We start from the raw sequence: 13,870 nt of genomic DNA on the forward strand, positions 1-13,870 counted from the left end.
CAGCGAGTGGGCTTCACGCGTCGAATGGGAGGCCGCCACGTCGCCTCGGCACGTGGCGGAACGTTTCGTTCTGCGTTCCTCCGGAACGGAACGCGGCACGGCATAGGAACGGGGGAGGCACGAAATGGCGACGGAATGGCACCTGCAACGCGTGCCGCCGCGGAACCGTTCCGCCGGAACGGCATAGGAACCGCAACGGCACAGCGTTGCGGGTGCCCTTAAGCACGTTATTCATGGGTCAATGATAGGACATCTTGTGACATCCTTTTTATTTGTGAATACCCTTCGTCCTCATTTTAGTCTTCTTCTTTTTTCCCTCCCAAGCATTTTTTTAATTTGTTCTATTTCTAACAAATTCACTAGTATGAAATTTCTGATACGAAAACATAGAAGCCAATACATGATTGATGCCATATTTAAACTTCGGTAACTTCTTATATGTGTTCAAATAACACCATCGAACTAAGGCCAATGTTCAACTAAAACAGATTGGTTGAGTCTGGCCGGGCTTAGAACATCCCCATCCGTGCTCTTACCAACGAGCACGGATGTGGGTCCGGACCCACTTTTATTCCCTGCTCTTAGGCAAGAGCACAACACCCACGTCCCTGCTCTTCCGCAAAAACAAGCTCAAGGGTCCCACCATTCTATTATTCAATTTAAATAAAAACATTTTCACAAAATTTAAATGCATTAAAAATATCCGGAATATTATTACAAATTACAAAAAAATTAAAAATTACATAAATAAAATCCTAAAAATTTAAAAAGTACATAATTAAAATCCTAAAAATTAAAAATTACATAATTAAATTCATAAAATTAAAAAAAACCACTACTCATGACCGAATTTCGCCCAAATGTGTTTGATTATGTCTTCTTGTAGCTCAATGTGGGCTCGGGTATCGCGCATTGTGTTCCTTGTTTCGATCCTCTCGCCCACCGTCGTATGCACACATCGGGGTGGGGGAGACCTCGCAGCTTTCGGCTTCATCCTCGTCGTAAAAGCTAGCCGTCATCGGTCCTTCGTTAGCTATAATCATGTTGTGTAAGATAATACACGTGTACATGATGTCGGCGATATTTTTCACGTACCACAGCCGAGACGGGGCCTTCACAATGTTGAATCGGGCTTGAAGGACCCCAAAAGCTCTTTCGACGTCTTTCCGAGCGGACTCTTGACGCTGCGCAAAAAGAACCCGTCTCGGATCTTGCGGGTTGCTGAGCGTCTTCACGAAAGTCGACCACCTTGGGTAGATACCATCAGCGAGATAGTAACTCATGTGGTATGCATTTCCGTTGACGGTGAAGTCAATCGCCGGTGCTACACCATTCAAAACATCATTGAAGAGTGGTGAAGAATAGAGCACGTTCAAGTCGTTGTTGGATCCGGCGATACCAAAATATGCATGCCAAATCCATAGGCGGTAGTCGGCGACCGCTTCAAGGATAAGTGTTGGGCCGCTGCCTTTGTGGCCGCTTAAGTGTTGCCCCCTCCAAGCAGTCGGGCAATTCTTCCACCTCCAATGCATGCTGTCAATGCTGCCAAGCATATCGGGAAAACCATGGACTGTTTCGTGAAGACGAAGCAACCGTTGGCAATCATCGGTGGTGGGTGCCTGAAGGAATTCCTCACCGAAAGTTGAACGAAGGTTGTCGCAAAAATTTTTAAGGCAAGGGATTCCAGTTGACTCACCGACATGCAAATACTCGTCGAAGAGGTCATCCGTTTGCCCAGTAGCAAGTTGTTGGATGGCACACGTACACTTCTGCAATGCCGAGAGACTTTGCCGACCAGTTGCGTTTGTACATGTTTGAAAGTATTCAACACGGGCGGATAAGGTGTTGACAATACGCATAAACAAGCATTTTGACATGTGAAAACTGAGCCGAAAGTAATCTTCCGGAAACCGCGGTTGGTCGGAAAAATAGTCGGCAACGAGTCTTTCGTTGGCTCCCTTCCGGTCACGATGGATATAGCGGCGAGTTGATCTAGTTGGTCGAGGAGGAGTGGCGGGGGTATTCGCGGTGACATAGGCTTCATAGGCGGCACGATATTGTTCATAGTATTCTTGTTCTTCGCGCTCCGCTTCCGCAATGAGATTGGTGAAATCTATTTGAGAGGTTTTGAGTGAGAGAGGAAGATGTAGATAAGTTGTATGAAAAAATATGAATGAGAGATGAATGGGAGATGATTTGATGTGAAAAATGGATGATAAATGTGTGTATTTATAGATGGTTTTAGGAATAAAAAATAAAAAAAATCCAGAAAAATGGTAAAAAATGGCCATATTTTTGGGAATCTGAAAATATATTTTTTTATTTTTGATATTATTTTCGATTTAAAAAAATGAATTTCTAACGGAAATACCGTTGGCCAATCAGAACGCGTCACGTCAGCTGCTCGCTGGCACAGACGTGCTCGATGTATCGAGCAGCGCCGCTCCAGCGGCGAGAGCGCAGCGGCGGACAGCGGGTGCCGTGCCGCTGGCACGGACGGACGCCGTCCTTCAACCGCTGCGGATGCTCTTATCAATGTTTGAATACCTCATCAGCGGTACGGACGGACGAACACCGTCCTTCAACCGCTGCGGATGCTCTTATCAATGTTTGAATACCTCATCTGGTCGGACCGGAAAATGACCGGGCCGAAAATTGTGAGCCATCGCCACATTCGGGCTTAACCTGCCCAATAAATTGTACTCCAATCTGAAAAATAAGTACTTATTTTTTCTCTCAAAAAATAGGAATCTAAAAAAAATGAAATGGAATCCAAAGCGTAGATATAGACAAAAATATCAAGAGAGGCTTCTTCCAAAATGCAAGCAATACTAGTATTAATTTACACCCAAAAATAAAATTAAAATTAAAATAATAAAAAATTAAAATTAAAATTAAAACTAAAATTAAAATTTAAATTAAAAAAAAATAAAAATAAACAATGAACAATCAAATTACTTTATAGCCTTCTTTCACCTCTTTTCTTTGGATAAATCTTCGATTTCCGTGTCAAGCAAGCATCCACTCTCCCTCTCTCTCTTTTCCCCACACCTCCATTTCTTAATCCATGGGCAATAACCAAACCCCAATTCCATAAATTCCCCTTTCCATCTCCTTCACTTGCCCCCTTTTCTTGCCTTCTAATCCTCCTCCTCACCCACTTTTCACCTCTCTATCTTCTTTTTGGGGCTCATGCGAAATTGATCAGCACTTGATTATTTCATTTGCTTCTGTTTAAGCTGCGGGAAATGGGACAGGAGCCGGCTGTTGTTGGCACGGTTGCGGGAGCGCCGCCACCGACCTCTCTCGCGCCGGGGTTCAGATTCCACCCCACCGATGAGGAGCTCGTCAGGTACTACCTCAGGAGGAAGGCTTGCGGGAAGCCGTTTCGGTTCCAAGCTGTGATTGAGATCGATGTCTACAAATCTGAGCCCTGGGAGCTAGCTGGTATGCTCTAGATTCAATCAATTTTTCAATTTTTTACTTCTGATTTTTTGATTCGTTTGGTATCTTTTCGTGTAGCGTTGTGTTGGCGCAGCTAATTTTCGTTAATTGGATCGATTTATGTGTTAATCTATGTTTTGATATGTTTTGATTATGTGTGCGAATTTACTGATGATTTGATAGAAGATGAAATATTGCTTATTTGGATCAATTTTTGTTGCTGGATGTGTTAATCCCGGTTTTGATTTTGTTGACACTGTGTGTAGTGTGTGAATTTACTGATGAATTGGTAGGAGATGACGAATTATTGCTTTTAGTCTGTGAAGTGAAGTGCAAGAAATCTCTAAAAATTGATTATAAAAATATTGAATTTGATGATGTTTGGAAAGGCTAGTTGTTGATCTGTTCATTTCAAAACTTGTTTGGGATGTTTATTGAATTGGTGATCCTACACTGCTAACTGATGTGATGTGGTTGTTTGGTTTGGATAAGATTACTCGTCTCTGAAGACAAGAGATCTCGAGTGGTACTTCTTCAGCCCCGTGGATAGGAAGTACGGGAATGGGTCTCGCCTGAACCGTGCCACAGGTAAAGGCTACTGGAAAGCGACTGGAAAGGATAGAGCCGTGCGCCACAAGAATCTGACAATAGGGATGAAGAAGACGTTGGTGTTCCATAGCGGGCGAGCTCCTGATGGCAAGCGGACCAATTGGGTGATGCACGAGTATAGGCTCTGCGACTCAGAGCTGGAACGGGACGGGGTCATACAGGTATGCAAGTGATTGTGATTTAAGCTGATGAATCTCTCCAGTTGCAAAGGTGTGGAATGTTAAGAGAACTTTGTTGCTTTGTGAGGAAAGGATGCGTATGTGCTGTGTAGGATCTTCCAAAAGAGCGGCCTGGGACCCCCGAATGGGGACAGATATGCCCCTTTTGTCGAAGAGGAATGGGACGAGGATGCAGTGGTGGTGGTGCCTGGGGGAGACACTGAAGATGACGTGGCCAATGGTGATGAAGCACGAGTCGAGTGCACTGATCTCGATCAGGTTTGTTTCTTTTCGGGATGTTTGCTTGTATGCTTCCTATTTAGGATTTGCATCACCAATGGCGTTATTGGTTTCGTCGTATGCTCCATCTTTAAAGGAAAATGCATTTGATCTAGTATTTTGTAACTTCAGAAAATGCACTTATTTAGCTTAAGGCATTTGTGTCGTAGCAAATTTGAAGTAATTTACAAGTCACGAAACTGATCTCCTTCCATGTATAACAGAATCGCGCTCATTCCTCCTTTTTCCACTTATAAACCGGTAGAAAATGCTTAAGAATTGCGCCTTTCATGCATGGGAGATACTATGAGACGAGCCTTGTTATCTAAGCATGCTCAATGCGGTTAACTGGTTTTCGCTAGCATACATTTCTTGTAATGTATGCATTTTAGCCCTTGATTGCTCGTGGATTAGGTTATATACATAGCCTTCTTGTTTATTACTATCAATATTAAATGCGTAAAAATCGCGTCTTTCAAGCATGATTTTAGATGAGCCTTGTTATCTAATCTTGCTCAATGCAGTTAATTGGCTTTCGTTAGCGTATATCTCTTGTATTATTTCGTCCTAGATCTTGATTGCTCGTGGGTTAGGCTATACGCACTCTTCTTGCTTATTTTACTATGACATTTTTCCAGTCTAAATTGTGATGTGGCTTGGATCTGTTAACAGGAGAATCCGCCTCTCACGATGGCTCCTCCCCAGGCGGAGAACCTGACAGGGACACAATCTCTTCCGTTTATGTGCAAGAGGGAGAGATCAGAAGACCCCGAGCTGCTCTCTTTATCTCAAAGCAAAAGGGGGAAGCCCGACGAGGATCCCAACTCAGGCCATGCAAATGGATCCGAAGATTCAACCACGACCAGCCAGGATCCTTGTACAATGATGACGACGACAAATTTTTCTTCCGGACTACTGGAGTTTCCTCTAATGGAACCGATAGAAAACCCACCCTTGAGCACGCTGGCATTCGACTCCTCCAACCTAGAGAAGTCGGTGCCTCCCGGGTACCTGAAATTTATAAGCAACTTAGAGAACGAGATCCTGAACGTCTCCATGGAGCGGGAGACGTTGAAGATTGAGGTGATGAGAGCCCAAGCAATGATCAACATTCTTCAATCGCAGGTGGAGCTAGTGACCAAGGAAAATGAGGACTTCCGGAGACGTGCCTAGGAGGACGATGAACATGGTATCTATATGTAATTTTCGGGGCCGGATTCCATCTCCATTGCTTCGGTAGAGAGATATTTGGTTCCGTAGTTTGGTGCGGACGAACTATGCATCTGTCGAAAATTCTATGGTCTTTTGTCGAACCTACTTCGTTTCAATAAAATATTATGTTTAGAATAACGATCGTTGTTCGCCTCCGGCTTCTGCTTCTCTCGTGTTAGGTTTTTGCGTTTTATTATTCAAATACAAATACAAAATCATGATATTCGACTTGGTTCGGATGATGAGGTGTGGTCGTGATGTGTAGTTATGAATTAGATAAGTGGATTGTAATCAAATGCAAATTCTAAATATTGTACAGACTTCAAATTATAATCTGGACCGTTAGAAAATGTCAACAGATAACAAAATAGTATCAATAGAAAATGTCAACACAGTCTCAACAACACGTGCATTTTATCACTACCCTTAGATAATTTAGTCTTATATAACAAGATAAATCTCGATTTTGAGATAATTTGATTTTGAGCAATCGAACATCGATATAGAAGGGAAATAAGGTAATGATAGATATAAACATGCCAATTTTCAGTTTAGGCTACGGGCTGCCAATGATGGGCCAATTTGAAAATTTGGGCCATCAATTTGCCGGTTAGAATAAAATTGACTCCGATTGTGTTGGTCCAATTTAATGCAATTTCTTTTAAATTGGGATTAATTTTGTTAAATAAGGATTAAGCAGCTTTAATCAAGGCAATGAGAAGAGGAATGATGACAAAATGATCATGAGCCATGCATGTCCAATTCCATGCATCGACATATGATCATGAGCTCGAAGCCACTGAGTGTGAGAATGTATGTGTGCCAACATGAACGTGACATGCATTAAGAGCTGTAAGGATATTCTGTTTGGACCAGCCAAGCGCATTTGTGTGGTCCGTGATCATTAACTAAGATATATTGTGATGTGGGCTGCATACTGATTTAATATCATTTTAGTTAAATCTCTATTAGGATATAGATTATGAGTTTGTATTCTTATTCAATGAAGCAAGATATATTCCACTGCAATGCTTTCACTTCTTAATCATGAACTTATACTGATTTTTCAATTACGAGCTCACTTTCAAACATTTGCAGATTAATACATCCTTCTAATTTTTGTCATTGAAATTTAAACTTGAGATGTTAGATTTTGATTTATTTTAGTATAATATAGTATGAAAATATATATATCATAGCGAAGTGTATGTAAATTTCATACAATTAATTTATGAATATCCAAAAAAGACTGTTTTCACCTATATAACAAACGAGCAATGAGCCATTAATGGTCGGCGTCACCACCGGAGCGCCGATTTTTCGCCCACGCCGGTTTGACGCCGAACCATTGGAACCGGCGTGGGCGAAATCGGCGTCAAAATCGGCGTCGCCATGCCGATTCCCGCGCTGACGCCGGTTCCCACGCCGATCCTCACGGGCGCCATTGTGGCTCCCGGATCGGCGCCAAACCGGCGTCGGATTTAAATATTTTTTTTTTTTTTTTTTCGCAAAACACAATATATACGCGCGTTGAACCTCATTTTCATTCGCACCACTTGTTTTAACGAGTACTCTCTCTCTACCTTACTTTCTGTACAAGATCAATAACGAGCAATGGAGAACAACTACGAAGGTACTCCAGTTAATCCCGGTGGATGGTCTCAGACTCCCCCGGCTCCCGGTGTAGGGTCTCAGACGCCCCCGACTCCCGGGGCAGGGTCCCATACTTCCCCGGCTCCTGGGGGAGGTGGTTGGCCTCCAATGAGCGGGTACTACAACGTGTACCCGTGGCAGCAGATGATTCCGGGGTGGGCACCCGGCATGCAGCCCCCTATGCAGATGATGCCGGGGTGGGCACCCGGCATGCAGCCACCGGCGCAGCAGATGATGCCACCGGCGCAACATATGATTCCACAGTCGCAGGCGACGCACGGGGGGGACAACGCCTATCGGCCGACTTTTGATTTTTCCACCGGTTCTTCGCACACATCGACCCCAACGGATGCACAGTATTCGGAGACCTTCTCCTTAGCGGACTTGGGTTTGATATTAACGACGTTTCTGAAACTCTCATTCAAAGCCAGGGAGTAGGGCGGGGTAAGAAGAAGGGCAAGGCGAAGAAGGTCGGCGAGTCGTCGCAGCCCCGCGCCGAAATCCGGGGCCGGAGGAAGTGGACGGACGCGGAGAACGTTGCGGTTGCCAAGGCGTGGGTGAGTGTTTGCGACGATCCTCTCGTTTCAAACAACCAGAGGATCGTCAACTTGTGGGCGAAGATAGCTGCAGCCTACAGGGCATTTTGCCCTGAAGGGAGACCGTGCACCGGGGAGGAGGTCCGGAAGTGCTGGGACCGAATCAGGGCTGGCGTCTCTCGATTTTTGGGTTTGTACGCCAACGCCCTCCGCATGCAGACCAGTGGCCAAACAGAGGAAGACTGCAGGAGGATTGCGGAAAGAGCCTACCCCGATCCGGATAAGAAGTACTATGAGTTCACCTACTGGAACTGCTACGTTGTGCTCAACGAGTCGGAGAAATTCCGGGCAGGCGTCGACGCTGGCTGGCCGAAGAGGCAGAGACTGAACTATACCGGAGATTATAGCGGCAGCAGCGGTGGTTCGTCAGACCTCCCCGAGACGGCCCAGGAGGTCCCGACTCCTCGGTCGTTCGGTCGCCGACCTCGCCCGGTTGGGCAAAGGCGGGCGCAGCAGGTTGCGAGGGGGGGCACACCGAGTTCCCAGGATGTCCATTCGGCATCCCCCCTCGGCAGGTCTACCGAGGAGCTCAAATTCTTCGCGCGCCAACAAACGCGCGCTCAAATGGTGAAGACCTTAGCCGACTTCCAAGCGGCGGTGGACCCCGAGGTGAAGGATTTTCTTCGCGTATTGCTCCAGAGCCAGCGTGAAGAACTGGAGGCGATGAGGAGGGACACCGGCGGGAATAGCCGCGGCGTAGGTGGCGACGGAGGCGGCGGCGACGGCAGTGAAGAAGCGTTGGGCGACGACGGAGACGAGGACGGCGGCGATGAGTGATTTTGTTTTACTTTTTTAAATTAATGTACTTTTTACTTTTTGTAATTTTTTTAAATTGTTGTACTTTTTTTTAAAAGTAATGTACTTTTTAAATTTTAATATTATTATTCGAATTTTCCGTATTTGTCTCGTAAATTAAATTATGTATGTTGATACAATTGTAAATTAAATTATATAATTGTTATTAGTGATGTGGATAGGTAGTGTGAAGGCTATTTGATGGCTATTTGATGTCCAGTTGATGTGGCAAGCTGATGTGGCAGGAGAATTGTAGTGCTGATGATGTGGCAGTGTGAAGGCTATTTGACGGCTATTTGACGTCCGCCAGCATTGGAGATGCTCTAAATATCAATATGCAATAAGGATCTAGAATATTCCACTCGCTTTTAAATATGAATATGGTTTTAGACTTGTGGTATGAATTTCTTATTACTTGGCGTTAGTCAAACCACTCAAGCCAAAACGCCGTATATTGACGATTGCGATGACGTCGTTTGTTTTGTTGTAAGGTTTCTTAAACCCACGCCTATGCACCACATATATAGCCACATGCACAACAAACTCAAGCATCTGTTATTCTGGAACCAAAAGAATTTCCTTGGAAATATAACAACTCATCGAAACTACCGCCCTCAAATCCTCTTTTTCGGCCGCAGACCCGAATCGGTCAATAATCCGAATCACTGACCCGATTTGTTTTTTTGTTTTCACTCGTTTACACCCTCTCTCTCCGCGAATACGAGTCTCAGTTCAGTTTTACCATAAATGGTACTCCCTCCGTCCCTGATTAAGAGTCACACTTTGACCGAGCTCGGGTTTTAAGAAACGTAAAGAAAAGTTGGTTGTAAGAGTTAGTGGAATGTGGGACCCACTTTTTTATATGGGTTTTATAATAAAATGTGAGTAAAGTGAGTCAGTGGAATGTGGGACCTACTTATCATTTATGGTAAAAGTGAAGTGTAACTCTTAATTGGAGACGGACCGAAATGGAAAAGTGAGACTGTTAATCGGGGGAGTAATAAGTTTCCATTACCCATATTTATTTGAATATAAAATTAATTAGAAATTAGCTACTTCTCCTACAAGCATCGACTCTTTTATAGAAAGCTCACGCTTCCTTCATTTCGAATTCAACCCAAATTCTCAACCCTAAATCTTCCTCGAATTGACGAATGGAAATCGCCATCGCCGGGAAGAAGAAGAGCTCTCCCAATATGCTCGCGCCGGGCTTCCGATTCCACCCCACGGACGAGGAATTGGTGCGCTACTATCTCCGCCGGAAGGTCTGCGGCAGAGGTTTCCGATTCCATGCCATCTCCGATATCGATATCTACAAGGCCGAGCCTTGGGATCTTCCTAGTAAGCACTTCTCCGATTTTCCTAACTGTAGTTGTTGTGTAGTCATTATTTTATTTACTCTTTTGTTTAATTTTCTTCAGCTGGTTTTGGAATTGAAGGATGATTATTTGATTTAAGTTTTTGATGATTTCTCTGTTTGATAGGATTTGATTTCTAGTTGATGAGGTATTGTTGGACTAATTGCATTTTGATCTGAATCGTGGATCGTGTTGATTCTAATTTTATGTGTATTGCTTGAATTTGAGCTGTTATTGCATGTCCTTTGGTGAGGATCCTGTGATAGTCATCTTTATGTTCATATTCAAGACTATTGCTTTACATGGATTTATGATTTAACTGTGGACACTAGTGGGGTTGGCCAATTTGTTTGTGTATGGTTTCAAGCAATAAAGTAGTAATCTTTGGTGGTTGCAGGCTTCTCGAAGCTGAATACTAGGGATCTGGAATGGTATTTCTTTAGTATGCTGGATAAGAAATATGGTAACGGAGCAAGGACGAACAGAGCCACTGAAAAAGGGTATTGGAAGACTACTGGAAAGGACAGGGCTGTCTACCACAGAGGGCAGATTGTTGGGATGAAGAAGACTCTTGTATATCACATTGGGCGTGCTCCAAAGGGACAGAGAACCAACTGGGTTATGCATGAGTACAGACTCACTGACTTGGAGCTGGAGAGAGCTGGTATTCATCAGGTAAGATCTCACATTTTTATGGCTTAAAACTTTCACTGGTGGAGTTAGTATATGATCAATATGAATGAAGACAAAAATCGGGATAGGTTTCGACTTTGGAAGAAAAGAACCTGATATAGGAACTGGCGGTGTGTAATCCATGCTACACGCGTCAGTTGTATTCTATCATTATCCATTTTCCATCCACTATGCATAATATAGGTTCAACACATGCCTGTGTATATATAATTATATATGGTAGATGATTCACCTGGTGCGAACATTTTAATCATTTGTCATGATCCTAGAACTGGTAATCTTTTATTTGCTGACTGTATGTACTTTGGTGGAAAAGGATGCATTTGTGCTCTGTCGTGTCTTCCAGAAGAGTGGATCCGGGCCAAAGAACGGTGAACAATACGGAGCACCATTTGTGGAAGAGGAATGGCTGGATGATGACTCGGAATTGATTCTAAAAGCAGAGGCTGGAGAGGTGGTTGACTTTGGGGATGATGCTTATTTGGATGGTGATGATCTTGAGCAGGTTTGTATAGATCACTGATATTTTGTCAAGTTGATTGCCTCAGTTTCTGCCTGATGGTAAACATGTCAATAAAAGCATGGGACCCAATGGCTGAGACATCTATTTCTTGAACTGGCATTGCCTTCTTAGTTCTTACCCGAATGTTGGTATAGGATCTGTGACTATATAGAATACAATCATTACAGTCGGTGCTCTTATTTTAGTTGAAAGAATTTGGATGATCTGTCTACGTTTTTAAATTACTCTACAGTATTATTTTCAGGGTCATACGTACCTAATTAAAAGTTTTTGGTGCCAGATTCTTGGATCAGATATTCCATCTGCCGATTCCCCTCTTCAATCGAATTGTCAGCCTGCAGATGGCAGCTATGTTGAGGGAACTGCAGAGTCCGTAGATGATAGCCCAAAGCTCTTATTGACCGCTGGTGATCAGTATGGTGAACTCGAGCATTATGATATACCTGCTCCATTTGACATGGATGTAAGAGCTGTCAAACATGAATTCATTGGCGAATCCAGCAAATCGGGGAATTCTGATGAGTTGGATTTCTTACTTGATGAACCATTCCAAGAGAATCCTGATGACCTGCCATATGGCAATGTGGGCTTCATTGAAGCTAGTGATCTGTCACATCCCGTTGAAGCTAAAACTTCTCATGATAACATGCTTGAGGAGTTCTTTACATTATATGATGCCAATGTTGACAATTCACAAGACTTTGCATATGATTCCTTAGCTATGCTGGGAAGCGAGGACCTTATTCCTGGCGAGCCATTGTTTCCTTTTGAGGTAATATTAATCCCAAGATACATTGAGTTCTTTGCTCTTTCCAAACAAATTGCTCTAACTCATACTATCATGACAGGAACCCAAAGTTGGAGAGAAATCTACTTTACCCAGCAGACAACCTCTCAACAACAACAATGGCGACGCTGCACCATCATCTGATACGCTCGACTCCTCGACATACGAATCAGGTACCACAAGATGCTCTTCTTTTGAAGGCTCCGATATTTACCGCCAAGCCCTGGTATTCATGCTATTATTTCCACGATTAACTTGCCTTGCGTGTCCATCTAACCCGGTCTCTCATATGCTGCAGATTTCCAATATCCATTCTTTAAACAGGCCAGCCAGATGCTGGGAAGCATCCCTGCTCCACCAGCCTATGCTACCGAGTTTCCTTCAAAAGATGCCATGCGTTGTCTCAATACTTTATCGCAGCCTTCTACATCAACTCATGTCACTGCCGGCATGTTCCAGATAAGAAACCTGTCCACGGATGGCAATGGAGTAGACAAGTTACTAAGCAAGCCTGCAAACCTCAACATCATACTCTCATTTGGGTATTCACGAGGGGAGGATGGTTCTGCCCGTCTGGAGTCGAGCATAAGCCTGCTTCCCGGGAAGGCAGTGGCGATGATGCTGTCCAGGGGCTGGTTCTACTTCATGTCATTCTGGATCCTAGTGCTCTCCATCAGCTACAAGATTGGGGGCTGTGTATGTGCAAAGTAAAACGAGGGAATCTCTAATCCCGCTAACACTCTAATACCATCGGGTAAGCAACGATCTAATCCACATACTCGTCGGATGTCAGGGAGATTTACTTCCTTCTGTCGAAACAGATGTTTAGGAAGAATAGATTAATTTTAAGTCTTGGAGCAGTGTGATTGGCTTCTATCATGCTGTGATTATTGTTATTGAAGTTATTCTTGGACTAAAGTTGTGAATTATCATCTTTGAACTCAATAGCGCTGGAAGTCTGTATAATAGAGTCTGATCTGTTGAGACTTAACACGCCATTTTCCTCAACTTTCTATTGAAACTCTTCAATTCAGATATTAAAATTATATTCTCTTCGTTCCACTCATGTTTTTTTTGGATATCCCACTTAAAAGGGACAAGTTTCCAAAAATGAAAATGTCGTCATCTCTTCTTTATAAGTTAGAGCATCCGCAATAGGGACGAATGTCCCGGTGGACAAGCCGGCAGATATCCCAAAAATACCTACTGCCACGTCATAAGGACATCCTACTGCACAATAGCGGACATCCCCTAGGACATACCGAAAGAGAAGCACAATAATAAAAATTCAAAAATTAACGATTACGGAATTCAAATTTCGATACGGATACGGGAAAAATGCAACCATTTTATTTTTAAAAAAAATACATATTTAAATTTAAAAAAATACATAGTTCAAAAAAAAAACCATCTCAAACAAAAAAATGATTCAAACAAAGTACATGTAATGCCTTGAATCTGTATAGTTTTCCGTTAGAGTTTTTTAAAAAATCGTATGTATAGAGTTTGCAACGAGCCGTATATATTGAGTTTTTTTAAAAAATTAAAATAAAATCGGAAAATGGGACGTCCGTCGTTTCACCACAATAGCGAACGTCACAATGGACTACCCGACGAACGTCCGCTCTCACCTGCAGACGACCTCTCGTCCGCCCCTGACGTCTGTGTCCGTCGCATTCGTCGCAATAGCGGACGTCCGCCGGTACGGCCGCTATTGCAGATGCTCTTACTATAACACTACATAAATTTCGTGTCCAGAAAGA

At 43.4% G+C, this 13,870-nt stretch overlaps 2 protein-coding genes across 2 annotated transcripts; both read left to right on the forward strand.

Moving 5' to 3' along the window:
- Window positions 1–3,008: 3,008 nt before the first annotated feature.
- LOC121778301 (NAC domain containing protein 50-like) lies at window positions 3,009–5,840 on the forward strand. The gene is made up of 4 exons (XM_042175630.1): window positions 3,009–3,447; window positions 3,937–4,214; window positions 4,305–4,490; window positions 5,163–5,840. Exons 1-4 carry the CDS (start codon window positions 3,249–3,251, stop codon window positions 5,661–5,663), a joined length of 1,164 nt encoding a protein of 387 aa, XP_042031564.1. The 5' UTR covers window positions 3,009–3,248; the 3' UTR covers window positions 5,664–5,840.
- Window positions 5,841–9,804: 3,964 nt separating this feature from the next.
- On the forward strand, window positions 9,805–13,169 carry LOC121779670 (NAC domain-containing protein 78-like). Its single transcript, XM_042177039.1, has 6 exons — window positions 9,805–10,087; window positions 10,502–10,779; window positions 11,114–11,302; window positions 11,601–12,092; window positions 12,169–12,280; window positions 12,406–13,169. Exons 1-6 carry the CDS (start codon window positions 9,901–9,903, stop codon window positions 12,816–12,818), a joined length of 1,671 nt encoding a protein of 556 aa, XP_042032973.1. The 5' UTR covers window positions 9,805–9,900; the 3' UTR covers window positions 12,819–13,169.
- Window positions 13,170–13,870: the final 701 nt, after the last annotated feature.

The sequence above is a fragment of the Salvia splendens genome, chromosome 19 (genome assembly GCF_004379255.2).
Source record: "Salvia splendens isolate huo1 chromosome 19, SspV2, whole genome shotgun sequence".
Classification (NCBI taxonomy): Eukaryota; Viridiplantae; Streptophyta; class Magnoliopsida; order Lamiales; family Lamiaceae; genus Salvia; species Salvia splendens.

Excerpts from the sequence above, each read along its gene's own strand:
- LOC121778301 (XM_042175630.1), top strand. The coding sequence starts at position 3,249 with ATGGGACAGGAGCCGGCTGTTGTTGGCACGGTTGCGGGAGCGCCGCCA. Across the intron at positions 4,215-4,304 it reads AACGGGACGGGGTCATACAG|GATGCGTATGTGCTGTGTAG; the intron begins GTATGCAAGTGA and ends TTGTGAGGAAAG. Across the intron at positions 4,491-5,162 it reads AGTGCACTGATCTCGATCAG|GAGAATCCGCCTCTCACGAT; the intron begins GTTTGTTTCTTT and ends ATCTGTTAACAG.
- LOC121779670 (XM_042177039.1), top strand. The coding sequence starts at position 9,901 with ATGGAAATCGCCATCGCCGGGAAGAAGAAGAGCTCTCCCAATATGCTC. Across the intron at positions 10,088-10,501 it reads CGAGCCTTGGGATCTTCCTA|GCTTCTCGAAGCTGAATACT; the intron begins GTAAGCACTTCT and ends TGGTGGTTGCAG. Across the intron at positions 10,780-11,113 it reads AGAGAGCTGGTATTCATCAG|GATGCATTTGTGCTCTGTCG; the intron begins GTAAGATCTCAC and ends TTGGTGGAAAAG.